Genomic DNA, 23,411 nt, shown 5'->3' on the forward strand with positions numbered 1-23,411 from the left:
TTCTTTTCATGATCATTTGTATCCAGGAACCTTTTTTTGGGGACTGTAAAAGTGACAAAAAAACTTTATGATGTTCACAAACAAAATTAAGCGTGAAGATTTATTTAGGTGTATTGATTAGTTGTACAATAAGTATATAATCACTCAAAAATAAACTGTCTTTATGGTGTAGAGGTTAGTGGTTTGCCCCATTTTCATGTTTCTAAAATTCTGTCAAATAAAGCGAAATAAAAAGGGCTAAAAATTAGAATTAAAATGTCTCTTCCAGTGTGTGACAGGGGTACTTACAGAGCTAGGGCTGGAGTGGCGGCGTAGTTTGGGTGACTCCTTGCCCGTGGATGAGCACTTTGTGTTGATGCAGGCGTTGTTCTCAGAGTGGACCCTCTTCACCTGGCTGGCTGGCTTCTCAAAGGCGTCAAAGCCGCTCTGTGTGCGCTGCACTCTCACCTTCTTGTCCTCAGGGATGGTGTCCAGGGGCTTGATGAGAGAGTCCGGTCCCTGGCAGCTGCGTGTGGACATCTTTGTGACACATATCTGTCAACAAGGAAGAGGAGACGCACTTTAGAAAGCGGGAGAAGATAGCAGTGAGCATTCAAGGATAACGAATCAATCTGAGATTGCCAGTGTTCAGCCAAACACTATCCGTGTCCCCGCCTTACAGATCTTACCTGTGTTTCATCTGTGAGCCTGGCTCTGTTCCCTCCCTCTCTGTCCCTTGCTGCTAGAGCTATGTGCTAGAAGGAGAGACGTTTATCTCCATCTCTCTTTCCTCTGATCTAAACAGCCAGCCTCTGCTGCACGCACACACACACACACACACACACACACACACACACACACACACACACACACACACACACACACACACACACACACACACACACACACACACACACACACACACACACACACACACACACACACACACACACACACACACACACACACACACACACACACACACACACACACACACACACACACAGCCGGCTGCTGCTCTTCCCATACTGCACTTTGACAATCCCACTTTATCACACACACACATGCAAACAATAGCAGACGTCAGATTACAAGCCCATCAAGCACGCACGCACGCACACACACACATACCATCACACTTCGTCTCCATCTCCCAACACTGAGCACCTTACCAGCTGCTGCTCCACTATGGACTATGCACATTGGACACAGAAGATGCAGATGGCATGACATGTTTTGCCACAGCTCCCTTCAGATTAAATATTTAGGCCTTGGCTCCCCTGCAGGGAGAACTTCTAATTACCCTAAAACACACAGCGGAGTCATGTTGCAGCTCTGGTTTGTTCCAGTTTTCAAAGTATGACAAAAGACAACCGTCTTGATCCACCGCTCTGTTTCTAAACAAGAATCAGATTTCCCCTAGATGATGGCATCATAATCAGGTTAACTACCACCTACATATAGTAGTAGGCTTAGCACCTCCAGCTTGGTGATAACTACACCTCTAAATGCCACTGAGTCTGAGACTTCTGCCTCTCTGTGACAGCAATATGTCTCAACTACAAGCAAACAGTTCTGCTGCTGGCAGCAACTTTACTAAGCTCAGGGCCTTTCCAAACTCTCCATGCAAACACTTCCAACTTCAAACCTGGTAGCTGTGAGTTTTACCAAGTTTTATTTAGTTTACATTTTATTTAGCAGGTTAGCCCATATACTGTAGCTTTGGTATGACTAATGTAGCATGTGTGGTTGTAGGTCTGGGGCCGTATTCACAAAACATTTTAAGGCTAAGAGTAGGTCCTAACGTGCTGATTCAGGAGTAACTCTCAAAAATAAGGGGCGTTTCACTCCTAATTTTAGGACTCCTAACTTTTTAAGATAAGTGTAATTCAGAGGACTCCTAAGTCACTAAGAGTAAATCACAGACAACCATTTGATGGCATTTTGGAGAGATTTAATGCTCGTGAGCTTTCCAAAAGGTACCTTAATAGCTGTAAGGGTTTAATGATCTTAGTAAAGCTATATTTAGAAAGTATAGACACATTTATATTTATTATATTAATATTTATATAAAACATTATTTATTAAGTTCCTTTTCCTGCAGTTGCTTTGGGTTTACGATGCACTGAAAGTTACTGTTGGTGTCACGTTTGGGTTTAATTTGTTACTAGAGTAGGCCTATATGTGGCGCTTCGCACCATCTCCTCCGTTCCACAGGTGCGCTACTGTATAGTTTTTTTCCTTTTTCCTTCCGCATGCACTTTACGATTTCGCCGGCTGTTGTTTCTAAATAGTGAATTTCCTGGTTTGTCGCTGTCTGACTATTGCTGCATAGTCCGCCGTTGAGAGAAATACAGTGAGAGTGCATGGCGTGCAGCTGTTCAATGAGGATATTTTTTCCGATTCAAATCATTGTAAAATGTCAAATGAATAGACCTATGTGGCGTTATTGTTGGTTAATTGTGAACGAATGTGTGGGAAACCCTGCAGTATCTTGGTTTCATGTTAAATCAGTGTCACTTGTCATTAATTGTATATAAACACTCTTTACTTTAATACAGCGACACGATATGGATATCTCCCACAGTGTTTCTATCATAAATTCACGCTTAGCTCTCATTCCCTCTCAGCCAATCACTGTGGGCATAGAAGGTTTGAACATGACATCATCCATAGCAACAGGGTCAACACCGCCCTCTAGTCTTAGCTTAGGAGTCCCTCCCATTCCTTAGTAAAAGTTGGTCTTATCAGCTTTGTGAATAGGTTTTATGAAATTACTCCTTACTAAGAACTTTTAGTGCTCCTTAGGAGTACTCTTAGCGCTAAGATGTTTTGTGAATACGGCCCCTGGTGTTGTTCTAGGTTGAAGCAATGAGTATTGCAAATCTGCTAGCTTCTCATAGCAACGTCTGCTGCAGTTCCCGGACTGTCTTTGCATTGCGCTGAACTTGAATGTAACCTAATATGATACACATGCCCAGAGGGTACACTGCATTTCACTTTGGATTCTGGCCAGAAAATGTGCAGCTGTCTCTAGAAGCGGTGATTGTGCCGATAATTGCAGTTTAAGTGCTAAGCTAAGCTAAATTGGTTGCAGCGCTGTAAAGAGGCCAGTAGAGTTTGTTTGTAAGAGCAGAAAAAGACAAACAACTGTAGTACGCAGCTGGTGGGAGGGTCCTTTGAACAGCTTTTAGTGGAGACCCACAATACATACAATGAATAATAATGAATATAATTGAAATGTTTTAACCTGAAAATGGTAACATGTTATAATATGTAACCTTTAAAACCATTTGTTATTAATATTACAATTTTAGTGGTGATGATTCATCCTATTGTGTTTTTCACATAAAACAATAGAAAAATAACTACAAGCCAGATCCAGAATGCAGGCTTCAATAATTTTAGGGAGATATTGAATTGTGCTCTGGCAGAAATTGTGGTTTAAATTGTGAATAGTTTCTATAAATGAAATTAGAGGCCTGTATTTGTGTTCTACATATCATTACATGTATGGTATACACATTTAGCTACAGCTGAATTCTGTCTGCTCACAAGCTTTATGAGACTTGTCACCTGCCCACAGTGCCAAAACCACTATACACTGTAGGCCTTTCACACCAAAAAGAACCATGAGCCAGTTCCGGGCTGGTGCTGGGGCTGGGGCCAGTTCAAAACTGGTTACAGCCTTATCCCAGTTATGAACCGGTTGGTTTCACAATGACCAGAGCCAGCCATGGAGCCGGCAAGAGAGCAACGTCATGACGTCACTGTAAACGTCTGTGTACGTCGCCCGACGCCGCTGCTCTTGTGGCTAACGCTAAAGCTACCGCTACTTTAAGCACAACAACAGCGGCGAATACGTCTTATTTTTACACGTGTTGGCTCTCACTTTGCAAACAGGACCCATACAGCGTATTTTTGCCGGTCAATTTGAACGCTACGTTCGGTAATTATGTTATGTTTACGTCTCGTAGTAGCGGTGTTTTTAAATATGGCGGGCTTGAGGTTTGAGTTAGTCAGGATAATCCCTCCCCCGGCCGCTGGCGCAGGCAGTTCTTACCTCAAGCCCAGCTCAATCCTGGGGTTGGAGTTGAACCGGTTTTTACAGGCCGGAGCCGGTTCTCTGGCGTTGTGAAACCAAAACACTGGCTCTAGCTCCAAACTAGCCCGGAACAGGCTCCGATTTTGCGGCGGTGTGAAAGGCCTAGCAGTACTTTGCTTGATTGGCCAGGCACCTGGCCTGACCTGAAGGCTGGTAGCCTCTATGTCATGATGCTACATTGACACAATAACTCATGTAAAATGAGATCCATTATGACGTATTGAGTGTATAAATTAATATTATTTTCAGATGGTTGAAATCTGTGTATTATAAATCCTTTTTGTGATTGGTTTAATGTAATATTAAAATATTTTGAGATGCTGGATTTTTGATATTCATGAGCTCAAGACATAATCAACTAAACTGAACCAAAAACATGATTGACATGTTTTACTTTGTGTGTAATGAATCTAAAATAAATAAAAATGGTCACTTATTGAATTAAATAACTTTTCCATGATAATCGAATAATATTAGATGCACCTGTATATCCACTAAGAGACAGCAGATGTCGTCTGGAACAAAATATAAACTAACAAAAACAAGCCTTCATTCAGGACATATCACTTTACAAACAACACAAGTTGATGAGAGGCGGGCGAGGATGTGGTCAACAGGGCTCATGATGCAAACACTCCACATTCCACAATCAAGATGCTTTATTTGTCACATGCTCAACACTTCCAGCAGCATTCATCAAGTGCATAAGAATAATCCTCCATAGCCATGCTCATAGCTAAACATAACTAGACATTCACCTCACTAAACCAGAAAGCCTTTTCCAGCTGCTGCTGGCAGGACTGGAGATTTCTTATACTGTAGATGACATTTTGTTTAGGTCTTGTGTTATTGTGAGCTCCTGTTTCATTAATGGTCTGTGTCCTGAGCTCTGTGTGTGGAATATGATACCTCCTGTTGCTCTTCTCTAGAGTTAGAACACACATGCTTGGTTACAGTTGCTGCTTTGCCTGAACGCGTTCAATGAACGATCGTTTATGAACTCGTTCATATTTTGGGCGAACGTGAATTGAACACACTGCATGAACGTTATTGTTCTGGCGTTTGTGAACTGCGCTCTTACCATAGTTCCAAGAAATTCCATAGAAAACCCCGCCGAAACACAGTGTGAAAGACACACAGTAATATGTATCAGAAAAAAACACCTCAAATGTTCATAAAAAATGTGTTGAATTCCGTCTTTTGTATGTGCCTGTCTTTTTGTGTTGAAGAATTTGTATTAAAAAATGTGTATAATTAAAATATAAAAGAAATAAAAAAATATGTTCATCAAAATGCTCAATGGTGTTTTGTGCCCCCAAAGGAGCCCTCAAGTCAGATCTGCCTGGAAGGCCCCATAAAGAAATAAAATTAAATCAAATAAAAGAGGGGAGGAGGTAGCTACTCTTCTATTGTTATTGTTGTTTTTTTAAAATAATTTAGAAAGGGGCGCCAAATTCTTTCAAATTTATTCTCGGATCCCTGGGTAGTATAATGATAACTTATGTTCAATTCCTCCTCTCCATATCCCCTGAATCTGTTTGTTACCACGAATGGCAATCCCAAGTGGTTCGATTGCAATAGCAAAAAGGAGCGGGCTCAAAGGACAACCCTGCCGGGTCCCACGGTGCAGATCAAAACTACTTGAGTAACAGCTGTTTGTTAATACTGAGGCAGAAGGGCATGCATATAATAATTTAACCCAAGACGTGAAAACAGGACCCAAACCGAATTTTTCAAGGGTGAAAAACAAATAATTCCATTCTACTGTATCAAATGCTTTTTCAGCATCCATAGAAGCGAGGCATTCTGATTCAATATTTCTGGGGGAATATAAAATGTTCATTAGCCGGCGGATATTATAAAATGATTGGCGTCCCTTTATAAACCCAGTTTGGTCGGGGGATATGATAGAGGGGAGAACATCCTCCAATCTGTGGGCGAGAATTTTAGCAAGTATCTTCACATCCTTATTTAATAGTGAGATTGGTCGGTATGATGCGCAATCTAGAGGATCTTTATCCTTTTTTAACAACAGGGAAATACAGGTCTGGTAGAACGAAGGCAGGAGTTTACCTGAGTCAAATGAGTCTGAGAATACTGAACATAAAAAAGGCGACAATTCGGCTGAACATTTCTTAAAAAAGTCAGATGGAAATTAAATGGAGATTTGCCTGATTGCATAGATGTTATTGCTGCAATAATTTCCTTCTGAGTAATAGGTGCCTCAAGGCTATGTCTCAGGTCTTGAGAAAGGGAAGGCATGTTTAGGTTACTGAAAAAGGTTTCCATCACCGTTACGTCTACTGTACAATCAGAACTATACAAATTTGAATAGAATGTTTTGAACTTTTCGTTTATCAATTTCTGATCTGATGTTGTACACCCACTGTCTGTCCGTATTCCAGGAATGAGTTGCTTCGCTCTAAATCCGCGCAGTTGATTGGCCAGGAGTTTACCAATCTTGTCACCATGCTCGTAAAAAGTACTTCTGCTCCTAAGCAACTGGTCAGCAACTTGACGAGAGGAAAGAAGGTTGAACTCTGTCTGAAGTTTTAAACGTTCTTTGTAAAGTTCAGATGAAGGTGAATTAGCATATTGTCTGTCTATGTTCAGAATCTGATCAGCAATTTCAGTTTGTTTCTGTTTTGTACACTTATTTTTGTATGCTGCAAATGATATAATTTCACCTCTCAAATAGGCTTTCAGGGCCTCCCAAATTGTTGCATTGGACACATCTGGTGTTTTATTTATACTCAAAAAAGTTTTAATATGTGTAGAGATGTGTGAAAGAAAACTCTCATCTGTGAGCAACAATGGATCCAGTCTCCACTGCCTTCTTGTATACTCAACGTCAGAAAAAGCCAGTTGAAGGAGCAGAGGAGCGTGATCTGAGATCACAATACTTTCATAACTGCATGACTTAAGGTCTGACATAAATGAATTATCAACAAAAAAATAATCAATTCGGGTGTAAGTGTGGTGGACATGTGAAAAGAATGAATATTCTCTTCCTGTGGGGTATAAAAACCTGTATGGATCAGAGAGGCTATAATCAGCAAGACATGATTTGATATAACCTGCAGATCTGCTAAGAGTGGCAGGTTTGGGGGAAGAGCGGTCTAAGACTGGATCTAGATAACAATCAAAATCCCCACCAAGAATAAGAGAATGGGAATTGAGATCAGGGAGTTGAGTAAAAAATCTCTTAAATAATTCTACATCATCAACGTTAGGCGCGTAGACGTTGGCCAAGATGACTGACTTATTGTAAAGTTTGCCTGAAACAATAATAAAACGTCCATTTTTATCAGATATAATGTTTGAGGACTCAAAAGGAATATTACTATCAATAAGGATAGCTGTGCCCCTAGCCTTACCCCTGAAATTAGAATGAAAAAATTGTCCACGACAGCATTTACTTAATCGCCCATGGTCAGAGTCATGTAAGTGGGTTTCTTGAAGGAAAACTATTCCAGCCCTGAGCCGTTTTAGGTGGGTTAAGACCTTACCCCTTTTCACTTGGTGATTTAGTCCCTTGACATTCCAACTAATTAAATTAAGATTGCCCTTCATCTAGCTCAGTTATAGTGAGAGTAAAAAGAGTTGCTCCGATAAGAAAAAGAGTAGCAAAATACAGAGGAAAAGAAAAACACACAAAAAAAAGGAAAACATAGATAACTGAAAAAACAGCAGGTGATGACTTATCAGCTAAACCCCCAGTTAACACCAACCCAACCCAACCCATCCCACCCAAACCCCAAAAGACCCTTACTAGTCTCACAACAAACATTCCAAGCTTTAACTTTCTGACCTGTGCTAGCTCCCACCTAGGTCTTGTACAATTCACCCCATAACAGCCTAGTAACACTATGAACAATCCAGCAAACTGTCAAAATGACAACACACTAAACAAAAATACCATGCTCACCCAACAGATTCAAAATACAAAAAAAATAAAAAGGCGTGAGTTAGACAAGCTGTCCAAATGGCAAAAAAAACAAAAAAAAACAGACACGCTTATCCAGCTGTTTTAAAATAGAGATACAAATAAAAAAGCGAGTGAGTTAGGCAATACGTCAAAATGACAAGCAACAAAAATGTCACGCTCACCCAGCTGATTTACTCATTTTAAAAAAGGGAGAAAAAATGTGTGTAGTACCATCAGCCTGAGAGTTTGGCTGGGGATATGAAAAGAGCATTTGTCCACATTTGTATACTCACAGCAGGCAATCGTATTTACTACGGACTCACACCCAATGTAGAGATGTAGTTAGATGCTTCAGAGATGGACCGCAACCACCTTCTCTATGCGAAGCTTCGCTGGGAAGAGGAGAGAGGGTCGGAGACCGCGCTGATAAAGCTCAGCCATGACCCCCTTGTATTCAGCCCGCTGCTTCAAGACCTCCGCGCTTGTGGCCGTGGTATTCCAGCTCGCCTTGTTTACATGCCTCTCTCATGATCAAGTCTTTAATCTGGTATCGGTGGAAGTGGATGATGACGGGCCACGATCTCTCGCCCGGGCCAGGTTTGGGTGCCAAAGTGCGGTGAGCTCTGTCCAGTTCCGGGGAAGAAGGGAGAGCTTGATTACCAAAAACCTCGACGAGAAGCTCGGAGAAAAAGGCGGTGGGGCATGCGCCCTCAAGTGACTCTGGTAAGCCCACAATACGAACGTTCTGTCTCCTACTTCTCCCTTCCAAATCCGATAGTTTAGATTTCAGCGACTTGTTATCTTCCTGCAGTGAGGAGCACGTAGCCTCAAGTTGCTCCAGGCGTCCGCAAACAGTTTCTGCATTCTCCTCAAGATCGGTTATACGTTTCCCATGGCCTGAGACCACGGCCTGGATGTTGTCTAGCTTAGTGTTCATGCTGGCAAACGATGACTTGAACTCAGCAGCTATGGCTGCTGTATGCTGTTCAAGCAAGTCCGGAATGGAAGCCATTGAGCTAGCATTAACGTCAATGCTAACCACGCTGTCCGAGGACATATCTGACTCTGCCGAATCTCTTTTTGCGTTTTTCTTTCCTCTGGGCATTTATCCGAATCAGTGTTAGTGTTACCGGCAATACAAGCACAGAAAAAATCGATGAAAATAGGGTTTAGTCAGTTAAGTCTGAAATAGTTAGTGGGAGCTAGAAAGCGATCGTACGTACTCCATGCTCTGTAACCCGGAAGTCCTATTCATATACATTTTGAAAATATTTTTTTGTGGCTCTATCAGATTTGGTGAATATTTGTGATCACTATACATCTCATGGGTCTAGCATAAAATGAGGGAAAATGTATTTGTGTTTTTTGGTGTCTAACAGAGTTGACACAAAATAAGGAATGGCAAGCTAAAAAGCCCATGTTAAAAAGGAGAAACAAGGTAAAAAGTCAATTTTGATAAAAAGGACAAAAGCTGGGAGGTTGTGTAAAACCTTAGCTCAGTAGCTTAGTATATGTTGGATACATACATGTAATTTAATATGCCTAAACATAGGGTTTGTATTCTTTCAACATTGCACCCTGTTGTGTCCCACTTATCAAGAATCACTGATATGTGTTAACAAGAAAATGAACCGCTGTACCTAATAAAGTCACCGGTGCATGTACATTCAAAAGATCACAAAACAAGACAAGAATGAAGAATGTGCTAAATGCTAACCTCAACATACTACCAGGCTGATATTAAAGACCTACTTCACCAATTGAACTCTGAAATCCTATGTAGTATAAATGTGCATTCATTTTAGAAATCGGTTCATCCTAGCCTGAGAAAAGGCAGAGAGTGTTTTATGGTCTCACTGTCTATCCCTACATTTGACCATGTGTGACATCACACATGGTCAAATGTAGGGTTAGGAAAAGGACAGCTGCGCTAAGGGGAGACTGAGGGAAGAAAAACCTCATTCATTACATTATAATAGCGATTCTATAATGAATGCCGGTTCCATATGGGTGAAGTATTCCTTTAAACTGGATTAATGTCTGCTTTTTCCCCATCTTAGTTAAGGGTTTGCATGTTAACAGAACCTATCAATGTATTTCAAGATGGTTCATTTGTCATATGCGCAACAATTACAGCAGTCGTTATTGGCAATAAAATTTGACCATGAACGTTAGTAATACGAATGAGTATTGAATACACTACATGTTTACTGATACCATGCAATATTGATTTTATCTTTCCAAAAGTGCACGTGAATGAAATCGTTGTATCTTTTGGAGTGGTGCTCTCCATCTGATCTCTTGTTCCAGGAGCCAGCTAGTTCATTATCAGCAAAATCATATTCCTTGAAGGGTATACAACATTGACGACAAGAGAACACATATTTGGTATGATGACAGAGTAACATAACCATTACTTTCAACTATATCCTAGTTGTATACAACATCACAAATCCAGCCAACATCCTAGAGTTCAGTTTGACAATGTGATTTTAGTTTTTTTTAAACAGCCACTGGAATTGATCGAGGTTGATGGTTACTGCAATCACTTGGGATTCCTTCTATCTATCTATCTATCTATCTATCTATCTATCTATCTATCTATCTATCTATCTATCTATCTATCTATCTATCTATCTATCTGGATAGACCTACCTGGTTCTTCTAATCTACTAAGGGCCTGAAATGGTTCCTAGGCTCCTGGAAAGGTTCTCGCAGGACAAACAGTTCCGACAACATTTAAGAAATATAAGAGGAGGCTAAGAACAGAAAAGTACATGCATTAAATAGCAACCTAAAAAAAAGATAATTGATGAGAAAGACCACAAATAGAAAGACAAACTTTGACTACACTTACTACTTTCATATTCTGAAGAAAGCTTTGAATTTGAAGCTCTGCCAAAAAGAGCCTAACGGCCCCCACACACATCCTACCTCTACTGCGCATCTACCTCGCGTCTGCGTCTGACTTTTTGTCACTGACCGTGTAATCAACCTAGAGCGAGCACACATCCAACCTCAGACGCACTGCTGATGCACGTCGGAGGCACGTCTGCGGCGACGCTCCCCTTTACCTCAGGAGGCTCGCCTATTTTTGTCTCTCTCGGGTCTCTCTGCTTTAACTGATAGAGAAATACTCTGCTGAGAGTCATATTGACTTCATACCGGCAGCTTTCGCTGTAGTTTCACCATTTCCTGGTGTGTCCCTTTCAAAATAAGACTTCCAACAAGCGAAAATTAAAAAAAGAAAAAGAAAAAAAAGAAAAAGGCAATGGGGCGCACGGATTACTGTCCAGACTCAATATTAGACTCAATATAAATCATATGCATCATAAATGACACGAAAGAACTTCATTTTTAATGGGAATTATCTATGAAAACTCTATGTAGAAAGATAGGGCTTTTATAAGCAGCGCTGCAGCAGCAGCTGCTGCTGAGACGTTCCATGTGTGTCCGAGAAAAGTCCGAGAGACGCAGCAGTAAAGTAAGGTGACGCGCTCCAGAGGTAGACGCAGGATGTGTGTGGAGGCCGTAATGCTGGGCTTACACTACAGGACTTTTAAAATACTTTGAAAAGACTGAAGACTGAAACCCTCAGAGTGAGATTTTGAAAAGACAGGGCTCTCATATTGCAAGACTACAACTAGATTCCTTTTGAGATTAATATCATTTCCGCAAACGCAATTGTGATTATTTAATTAAAAACAAGTTAATTCAATATTCCGAGCGGGGGACTTCCTTTAGTTATTTGACCAGCTTTATTTGCTGATCTCATACCCTAATAACTTTAACTCCTAACCCTGTATTTGACGGTAGAGTGTTCAGGTTGTGCGGCTGTCAGCCTGGTTCTCCACCGAGGCTTCTTTGAAAAAGTGTCTGAAATAAGGTCGCGACTAATGCCGCTCCTCCTGTGTCGTGCTTGGTGCATGCGAGAGTGTGACAGTGTTTACGTCATTTCGCTTGAGCCAACCCCCTAAGACTAGCGATAATATCAAACATGTTTGATAATGTCGGAACGTCAAGACGGGGAGAAGACTGGCTGAAATCGGGTCGGAAGACCACCTTACACCAAACGACTGAGATGCTAGGTATTAGCACAGAGCGGATTGGCGGTAGTGGTGGGAAGGGGGGCATTGACCATGTTTTGGGCAGAAGGCAACTCTGACCATGTTTACATGCACAGCAATATTCCGATATTAACCCGGTTAAGATCAGATTTCTTAATAAGACATCACCAGGTGAACAGCAGTTTCCGCTCACCTTAATCGGGTCATAGTCGGAATAAACCATAATCGCATTAAGACACAGAGTATTCCCATTGTAGTCCCATTACTGAGACATTTATACACCTTAATCACAGTTATTATTCCCACTGGAGTTTTCACTACAACTTTAGGCATTTTCAGCAGTTTGAAATGCATGACCTGATTTACTGCTGTTTAACAAGTGTGGTTGAACCATGGCGTCAACCTCTTTAAAAGAACAGGTGTCATGTTTGTCTAATTAAATAATGCAAGACAAGGATAATGACATTTGGGTGTTCATTTTCCTTGGATGGAACAGAAGTTATTGTCGGAAAAGAACGCGCTGACGTCAGACGTCATAACGCTTCTACCACTACTAGATCACTGGTTCATTCACACACATTCGCTGGTTGAAATGTAAATGGGGAGATCCTAGAAGCTGCTGACCATGGAAACACCTTGTTCAGAATATTGTCTTAACCAGAATATGCTGTGCATGTAAATCTGGTTATTGAGACTTTGTTGCAAGAACTGCAGAAAAAGCTTAATAGAAACACGCACACACTGCCTTCTCCCGCAACTACCTTCATACCATTGCCACTCAGAGAATCAAGTGGGCCATCACGCTGTCATGCTAGCATGACAGCTCAAACCCCCCTAAACAATAACCACGACACACCCTCTAGTACAGACATCATGTATGCATGATCCTTATCCGCCCAATTCATTCACATCTGCTGCCATGACTGCACAGGGTCTCATACAGGATTACGCATTTGTGTGTAATGTCTGAGCAATACTATTCACGCTAAACAACAACACACACACTCTTACAGCAGCAATATATTTGAAGCAAGGGAAGGGGGTGGGGGTGGTGATAAGGGATGCAGGATCACATAAACACAATCTCCATCTTCCTCTTACCTTCCAGGAAGAAACAGCTCACCTGGATGTAGAGCGGACAGAACACATTCAGGCCAATGTCTATCCCTGCAAACCAGCTCAAAACATCTCTCTCTGTCTCTCTCTCTCTCTCTCTCTCTCTCTCTGTCCTCTCTTCCGCTCCCTGAACAAGCTGGAAATTATGAGATCGTACTATGAGCAGAGGGGGGAGTGAAATGTGAGGCGGAGGAAGGTATTAGGAGACTGTTGTTTGGCCCTGACAGACAGTGGGCTGGGGGCTGGCTGACACAGGAGAGGGGGGGGGATGCTGCCCATGGGGGCCATGCCACAGAAAGGAGGGGAAAGAATGAGCCAGAGAGGGGCATCCTGAGAATGTAAAGCCCCCCCCCCTCCGCTCAGCAGAGATGGTACGGCCCACAGCAGTGTAAGGAAGCAGTGTCTGCAGCAGCGAGCATCCTGCTCATCAGTGATGCAGCCACAATGTGTGTGAATGAGAGCCCAGGCAGGCAACGTGAAGATGAGCTGCGTTGATCTGGCCTCAATGGGCTGCAGCACCCACTATAGAATGTGAAACCAGTGATTCTGCCCAGCCATAAAGCATTAAGCAACCGTGCTGAACCGAACTGTGCTGCTCAGAGGAAATGATCATGTTCTAAACAGTGACAGAAACCTCACCGCTGTTGGTCGCTCCACATCATCCTATCCTACCATCAAGTGCCTTATTTTACAAAACGCTCAATTCAGATCATTCATAACCTTGGAAAATACAGCCCAGACAAGTTTCTTCTTTCGACAAACATGGACACAAACACACACACACAAACACACCCACACGGCCCCTGCAGGTTATGTGCTTCTTTAGGCTACTGTCATTGTGACACTTTTAGGGTTTTAGGCTTAAACTGTGTTGAGCCTGTTGACTCTCCTCAATCTTAAAAAAAAATTAAAAATAAAAAAATCAGCGATTGATTGTTTCATTTGTACACAGAGACAAATATGTAGGCATGCTGTAGCGATGTGCAGGGCTGCCTTTATGCACAGGCTTACCTGGGCTGAAGCCCCAGGGCCTACGAAGATCAGGGGCCTCTCTTTTAAGCTGAGAACACACCGGGCGCGTTGGCGCTTTGGGCCAAAGCGACCAACGCCCCCGATCTGGCGCTTGGTCATTTTGTGTCAAAAAATTGTCCAACGCGCCCAAAAGCAACGCGCCTACGTCATGGCCTACGTAGATGAGCCCGCCCGAAACTTATTTCCCCCCGCTTTTTCTATTGCTGATCAACCATGGCTGAGATAATCCCCATCGCTGCGCTCTATCTTTTGTGGGAGTCCGAGGAACTGAGCTACGCAGCTAGTCTCCCCCGATATATTTATTCCCCTAATCAACCATGGCTGCGATCAGATCCGACCCGACACAACAGCGTTCATGTCCACACAAAAACAACAACAACACGGCCAACAATTGTGCCAAAAGACAAATAAACAGCAAGTGAACGGAACAAATAGCCTTAAAACAGCATTGCAGATTCACGCCACTCGGAAATGAACACAAACAGCAAGGCAGCACCATGCCAAACACATTTACAGCAGCATTGTGCGCAGGGCAGTAGAAAATAAAGGCAAGTAGCCTACATTTTACCTGGCTGTGACGGGACCGTGGCTGGCGTAGATATAGGCATAAACACCGGTGCTTCGCTGTACTCGTTGTGAAAGTTCCCCGGACTTATGTTTGGGTTCATTATATGGAGGTGGTGGCCGCACACAGCCGGGTGAGTTAGCTAACGCTATCCGACCGGTGCTAACTTGGTTTATCGGCTTAAGCACAACCACACATATTCACTGAATTAACCAGGAAGCCCATTCTCCTGGCTCACTTTCCCCACGTCTTCTACCCCGAGATCATATCACCAGCCAGCCGCAAATACACTTCCTACTCGGTGGTGTTTCTCAGCCTCTGTGTTGTCCTCCCACCGAGCCGATGTCTGTGTCGGGTCAAGCTCACCGCTGATTGGCCAACGCGGCTAAACGTCACGCGCTGGAGCGTTGAAAGTTCAATTTTTTCATCTTTTTTTGACGCTTTGCTGGTGCGTTGACGCTTTGGTAACGCGCCCAAAGCGACACTTTGCCGCGGCCAACGGATCCTCGCGCCTAAACCAATGGTTCCCTATGCAAAAATAGGATTTTTCAACGCGCCCACCACACCCAACGCGCCCGGTGTGTTCTCACCTTTACTGTCTCAATATAGGCCCCTGATCTAAGAAGGCCCCGAACATTGTCATTTAAAACAATAAATTATTGACTGGCTCATGATAGGCCCCTAATCTTCGTGGGGGGAGGGCCTTAGTTTTCTTCTCAAAGTGCACCAGATTAATGCTTTTTACTTTAAAAGGTTCACATTTTTCTTCCGGGGGTCATGCCCCCGGACCCGCCGAAAAGGTCCTGTCTCCTCAATAACTTGGAAAAACACTGTAACCAACCATGTGTGTCTGGTTATTAAAAGTAATTAGACCAGGGAGGGGTTTAAGTACATGTTACCTTAAGTGATTTTGTATTTCATCAATAGAGATATTGTGGTGTAGACTAACATGGCTTTAACGCATCTGTATTGTAAGACCGCCGCCCGGGGGGGCCTACGAAACCTCTCAGCCCCAGGGCCTAGTGGCAGGTAAAGGCAGGCCTGGTGATGTGGCACATTTACGCACCGAGGTTTCCCACAGAAGGGCAGAGTGCAGGGGGGGGAGAGAAAAAAATATGTCTCAAAACTTTTTAAGGCAGGTCTACCATCGATTGCCCACTTTCACTCAGCAAGTGAAGTGTGAAGCGAAGAAGGAGACAGAAAGAGAAGAGTGCTTCAGAAGCATACCGTGCACCTCACCAACAGAAATGCTTTAATGCAGCTGTATACGCTATCGGGGCTCTGCCTCATCTGATCACATGCTTAAAGAGATCCTATTATACTACTTTTCTGGTCTTAATTTCTTGTTAAAAACTGCTATAGAGCAACCTGACACGAATCACATCACAAAAAACTATGTAGATTTTCGGGACACTCTTCCTCTTACCCTAGCGAGCACAGCAGTCTCTCTCTACACACTGCTTTGAGCTTCTCCGCCCCTCCCCCCCCTGCTGCAAACCCCACTCCGTTGTGATTGGTTACAGTGTTTCCCCTTGAATTTTTTTTAGGCCGGGTGGTAAGGGCTGATGAAGAGTATGCGTGCCGCGTGCGTATCACATTTCTAGAAGAAATTGACCAAAACGAACCCCATTTGGAATGAGCCTCTTTTGACAGCCCGTTAAGAATGAGGGCATAGGGTTATGCTTTCACATTCAGTACGTTTGTACATGTGGTGTTTCTCACAGGATTTTTAGATCCTGCTGGGTGAGAATGGACCTTCTAGAGGATCTGGGGGCATCCCCCTGCAGAAGAAAACTTTATCCTTTTAAAGTTAAATGCATCAATCTGGTGCACTTTGAGAGGTGAAATCTGATTAATTTTGTGCTCTGTAAACAACTGTCATATGTCCTGCCTATAACTATTTCCTGTAATAATTTGGAGACACATGACATGTAAACTATTGAAGAAAAACACATGGATTTCAATAAAAAACAATAAACACTAAGATCTAATATAGACAGCTCCTGTCTAGTACTCATTTCTGGAATAATCTGAATCACCTCACCTTGAAGCTAGCCTACTGATTTTTTTTTTTTTTAGGCAAATAGCTTTGTTGAAAATAAATGAATTAACATAGGCTACACATCATGATTAGCCTATCAACATGTGTGCTACATAAGGCAAATTCCCTATTCCGACCATTATTTTTCATCTAGCCTATTTCTCAATTTAAAACATAAAAATAAAGTAGCATTGAAAATACAAAAAAATAAAGCTTGTAGGCCTACAACAGCCTGCTGTTTTCAAGATAACTTAACAGTTAAAACAATAAATACATTAATATGTCCCTTGAAAATAAATGAATGCTCTTCTGATAATGCCAAAGGCAGTAGCAGTGTGGCACTTCTGTAAACTTACTGAAACGTGTGCATGCCGTTTTTTCTGCGCTGTCTCAGCTGTTGATACAGATTAGTTGTGTTGCCACGGCGACATAGCGATTTTAACCTTCTAAATTTTGCGCAGCACTTTTTCCTGTTCAACGTCCCTCTTACTGAGTCCTTAATATCTCCATAGAGCAGGCGCTGGTTTTATTTTCGCCACTAGTTCAGCGTTTGCTTGCTAGTCATGCTCCTGCTCATTGGCTTCCGTGTTTAACAAGTGCGCACCGAATGCACACGCGCCGCGCGCAGACACACACAGATCAGCTGATGGGATGATCAAACGAGAGGTTGTAAAGACAGGCGCACACGAGGGGTAGACCGACAGTGCCGCGCAGACGCGCGCAAATGATTATTACGGAATCAATGAAAGTTTTATTAAAAAAAATTAAATTAAAGGTCACATATTATGCTAAATGCACTTTTTAAATGTGTTCTAACATATCCATGGGGCCACGGTGTGCCTAGAGACTGCCAAAATATCAAAAAATAACAATCTCTCCTTTTCTCACTGTCCCCCTTTCTGAAACCCCCACCCTTCCCCCCCAATATACTCCAGTCAGAATTCTCGCCGACTATTACGTAATAGTCGGCACAGCCACATCCCCATATTTTCTTTATATGTCCATGCTTCCGATGCTTCCCCCCCACATTAGTAACCAGAAATTTCCACCGTCTATGATAACCCCACCCCCCCATTTCTTATTGGTCCAGGGCCCCGAGATCCCATGAGATCGTCTTGAAAATTTTCCGAGCGACAGCCATGTTGCTTTTCCCGCTAAGCGACAAGATGCCCATAGCCTACAGCCTGAATGTTACATACACCAACACAGAATGCTTTTGCTCATACTCCACTAATTTATCCTAACCACAGCAGTCTATGCCTACAACGGATAGGAAGCTACTTGTGGGTTTTTGCAAACAGTGAAACTGAAAGAAATGTTTTTAATGGTATTTTTGCCTGACTGGTGTATAGCTATTTAGCTTTGGGACAAGCATTCAGCTTTTGCTCATAAAAACATAATTCTATTACCCACACCAGTCTGGAAATGCATCGTTTTTAACAGGACAAAGGATTGTAACTGAATAGTGTGGAAGTCAATTTTGAAGATATTTTTTTCACTGATTTGTGTGGTATTTTTAGCCGGTAGCTCACGGGCTAGCTTCGAGACAAGCACTGAGATTTTGGTCATAAAAACATAATTATTTTACCCACACCAGTCTGGAAATGCCTCGTTTTTAACAGGACAAAGGATTGTAACTTAATAGTGTGGAAGTCAATTTTGAAGATATTTTCTTCACTCATTTGTGTGGTACTTTTAGTTTATTTTATCGTCTGAGTCTTATTTTTAGCGTTAGCGCCCATGTAGCTTCTGTTGTAGCACCAAGTTTTGCTCATAACACTCTGTTTATACTCCCCACAGCAGTCAGGCAGCTAGTGTGAACAAGGACATGTGGACATGAAGGAAGAGAAAAACATAGCAAAACTAAAAACCAGTTTTGTTGTGTTTTTCTTTTTTGCTGGTATCATCATAACTGTCTAAAATACTGAAGATGAAATTAATATTTCGGCCGATGTATTCACCAACACAACACAGTTATATAATACAGCCTTGTTTCCACTAAGCAGTGCTGCCTGGCTCCGCCCCCTTTTATTTGTGAAGGAAACGCAAGCTAGATCTAGCCTAACCAAGCTGACCCAATCTGAGCCATATGAGATACAGTACAGTAGGTTTAACAGGGATCTTTACTGTCCAGCAGGTCTTTGTTTTGATCTTCACCTAGTGGTTGTTCAGAGAAATATCTAAAAGTTTTAACATGAGTGCTTTACACCAAAAATAGAGATGAAAAAACGGGAAGTTAATAATAATCGTTTCACATATAACTGCGTGTAAGAGTATGATTTGTATTCTGTGTACACCTCCATATGCTCTTTCCTCAATTCATAATATTGTCAGTCAACACAGAGGATAAGCTGCCTCCCAAATCAGGTCACGCTCTCTTTCGCTACTAAATCAGCAGATAGAGAAGATTTTTCCTCTATCCCTCTTATCCCTGCCATGGATGACCTTGACTGATAAGGCTGGTTGCTACAGAAATCACAGCGTATCTATTGTGTTTTAGTGAGGCAGCAAGGTGTGAAATTCACAATATCACGGCTTGGAATGAATCTAAACTGGAGTCGATTTCAGAGCTGCAGCGTATAGTAATCAATTCATCCATACAAACTGCAGACCTGTTTTGATTTGCAATTTAACAGCCCTGGAAAGACTCCTGCAACCAGCTCAAAACATCTCTCTCTCTCTCTCTCTCTCACACACACACTATTTCTCTACACTGCATCATACTGGTCTGCATGGCTGTCGTCCCAGAAGGAAGCCTATTCTAAAGATGATGCACAAGAAACCCCACAAACAGTTTGCTGAAGACAAGCAGACTAAGGACATGGATTACTGGAACCATCTCTGTGGTCTGATGAGACCAAGATAAACTTATTTGGTTCAGATGGTGTTAAGAGTGTGGGGCGGCAACCAGGTGAGGAGTACAAAGACAAGTGTGTCTTGCCTACAGTCAAGCATGGTGGTTGGAGTGTCTTGGTCTGGGGATAAATGAGTGCTGCCAGCACTGGGGAGCTACAGTTCATTGAGGGAACCATGAATGCCAACATGTACTGTGACATACTGAAGCAGAGCATGATCCCCTCCCTTCGTAAACTGGGCCGCAGGGCAGTATTCCAACATGATAACGACCCCAAACACACCTCCAAGACGACCACTGCTTTGCTAAAGAAGCTGAGGGTAAAGATGGTGGACTGGCCAAGCATGTCTCCAGACCTGAACCCTATTGAGCATCTGTGGGGCATCCTCAAACAGGAGGTGGAGGAGCGTAAGGTCTCTAATATCCAACAGCTCCGTGACGTTGTCATGAATGAGTGGAAAAGGATGCCAGTGGCAACCTGTGAAGTTCTTAGTTTCAGTGTATTTCGATCAAAACATATTCACAACATTACTTACATAAGTTAAAAAAATTAAATTATAAAAAACACACAAAATAACACAAAGTTGTCATCGTAATTTATATATTCATTTCTTATAAATAGTATTGATCGAAAAGGTGTAGGCTGAAGCCTTAGCTTATTGCGCCTACCCTTTTTACATTATGTTTATTTATTCATTTTTCGTTGGTCCCTCAGGATCTTATTTAATTATTATATATATATATATATATATGTTTGTTTTTAATAATTTGTTTGATAGTTATTGTAAATGTTATTGCTATGATTAATTCCTGTATATGTTAAACATATTACATGTAAAGTTATGACACAAGACAAAATACATCCACAATACATATTCACAGTGCTATTCATGCCTCACTTTTATATTTGTTAAGCATCTTCTTTTTCAATATTTTTTAAAATCTTTGTACCGTGTCACAAGTTTTAATTTCTTCATCCAAGACATTCCACATGTTTACTCCTTGTACATCTTTGTTTTACATTTGTTCTTATATTTATCTTGGTAAACATGCACATTCCCCTTAGTTCATACTTGCTCTGTCTAATCTGAAACAACTTCTGGATACAGTCTGGAACTATCCTGTTTTTGACTTTGTACATTATTTGCATTGTTTTGAACTCCACTAAGTCTCTCAATTTTAGTGCGTTTGAGTTTATAAATAATGTATTGGTTGGTTCAAGATATTCTGCTCTATTAATGATTCTGATTGCCCTCTTTTGTAAAATAAAAATAGGGTTGGTAACAGTTTTGTACGTGTTTCCCCATATTTCCACACAGTATGTAATGTATGGTAATATTAAGGAACTGTATAACATGTGTAATGATTTTGAATTGAGTACATCTTTTGTTTTATATAGTATTGCGGTGGACATGGATACTTTTCTTTTTACTTGTTTTATATGTGGTTTCCAGCATAATTTGTGGTCTATGATCACTCCTAAGAATTTGTTTTCATTGACTCTTTCTATTTCAACATGGTCTATCATGATTTTTATTTCATGTTTGATTTTTTTGTATCCAAATATAATGATCTTAGTTTTCTTTAAGTTTAGAGACAACTTATTAATATCAAACCATCGTTTTAGGATTTTCAGTTCATTCTCCACTGTATCCAAAAGCTGCCTCAGATCCCCTCCAGAACAAAATAAATTTGTATCATCAGCAAACAACACATATTTCAACAATTTAGACACATTACAGATTTCATTAATGTACAGTAAAAATAGTTTGGGTCCGAGTACTGAAACCTATGGAACCCCACATGTTACTTTCATTAAATCTGATTTGTCATTCTGTATGTGTACATACTGTTCTCTATTGTAGAGATAATTACCAAGCCATGTGTGTGCTATTCCTCTAATGCCATATCTTTCAAGTTTTCTCATTAGTATTGTATGATCTATTGTGTCAAATGCCTTTTTAAGGTCTATGAATACTCCTACTGTGAATTTCTTATTTTCGATTGCTGTTGATATTTCCTCTACTAATTCCATGACTGCCATTGAGGTGGATCGGTTTGATCTGAAGCCATATTGGTGGTCACTCAGTAAGTTGTGCTTTTCTATGAAGTGGTCAAGTCTTAGATCAAAAAGTTTTTCTAATATTTTAGAAAACTGAGGAAGTAGAGAGATTGGTCTGTAGTTAGAAAAGGAGTGCATGTCTCCATTTTTATAGATAGGTATGACCTTTGCTATTTTCATTTTGTTTGGAAATATTCCTGTTTGGAATGATTGGTTACATATATATGTTAACGGTTTAGCTATAGTTTCTATAATAGTTTTTACTAGTGTCATATCCATATAATTACAATCAGAATATTTTTTATTTTTAAAGTTATTAACTACCTCAATCAACTCCTTTTCCTCAATTCTCTTCAGAAAGATGGTTTTGGCATGAATGTTGATGATGTAATCACCTACATCCTCCTTTTCTTTTGGTTCCACAATATCCTTTGCTAAGTTATAGCCGACATTCACAAAATAATCATTGAATTCATTGACAATCACTTTAGGGTTGGTTATGGTTTTTTCATTATGGCCGTGTCTGAACTGCCATACTATTGTCCTACATCCTACATACTCATGCATACTCTCTACTCAAAGATCGATTGTGTATGCGAGCTGCGTCTAAACGTTCTCAGTTGAAGTATACTCAAGCAATGAAGAATTTCTTCTTCTTCTTATAAGATTCAGGCAGTTTAGACACTGTTAAGCTTATAACCGCCCTCTACAGGTTAGATATTGAACTAGATTTTTACAGTCCTGTGTTCATCATCTGTGTTTTAGACCTCTTGTTTTATAATAATGATGTTTTGAGGCGGAGGATCCCTCCGACGCTCTCTGTCCGGCTCATCAGCACTCAGCTGTCTGTGAGTTGAGCTGGACGAGCCGCGGTGTGTGGAACAGCGATCTGTTCTAATTTCTCTCCACTATAAGACTCACAACACTCATTTCACTTAGTGACTCTAATGTTGTTAGGTATTTATCTTCATCTCTTATCTATTGTAAGAGTTTATGAATGACTGCACGTACAGTTGTCAGATCGCGGAACCCCAAACAATGTTGTTGCCTAGCAACTTGCTCGAAAATATTTCATTTTCCTGGGCGGGTAGAATTGACCCAGTGCATTATGGGGCGGTTGAGTAGGAAAAGTATACAATCGATTCATACCCAAAATCTTCCCGGAAGTTAGTACTCATCCGGGAATTTCTCACATACCCAAACTCGCATACCCAACCGTCACATACTCAAATTGAAGTCAAAATGAGTATGAGTAGGACGTTAGTATGGCAGTTCAGACACGGCCTATGTGTTTTGAAGTGGTTTGGGTATTCTGATTTGGCTGCACCCTCTTTAATGATGCTGTTAAGTATTTTCCATGTACCTTGTATATTGCTTTTTTGCTGATTTAATAATTTATTATAATATTCTTTCTTGTTGCATCTCATATGCGTCAACGTTTTGGGCAATGGCGGCGAAAAAAATAATCATGGCTGACCCCTATTGTCCGAGAGGCTATATTGTAGAGCACCATGAGCTAGGGCTGGGCGATATGACGATATCATATCGTGGACGATATGAAAGTGTCTACCGGGAGAGATTTTGCCATACCGTTAATATCGCAGAGAAAAAAAGTTCATGTGGCGGGAGCATAGATGGAGCGGGAGGCAGCTGTCCCTCCGA

General features: G+C 41.4%; 1 protein-coding gene across 1 annotated transcript in view; it reads right to left on the reverse strand.

Moving 5' to 3' along the window:
* cdk14 (cyclin dependent kinase 14) overlaps positions 1-23,411 on the reverse strand; it is a 287,659-nt gene that overhangs the window by 211,199 nt on the left and 53,049 nt on the right. The window contains exon 3 of the mRNA XM_080039284.1: positions 289-534. Within this exon, the coding sequence (XP_079895410.1) occupies positions 289-534 (246 nt within the window). The remainder of the gene's footprint in view (positions 1-288; positions 535-23,411) is intronic.

This window comes from Ammodytes marinus (genome assembly GCF_949987685.1).
Source record: "Ammodytes marinus genome assembly, chromosome: 13".
Classification (NCBI taxonomy): domain Eukaryota; kingdom Metazoa; phylum Chordata; class Actinopteri; order Uranoscopiformes; family Ammodytidae; genus Ammodytes; species Ammodytes marinus.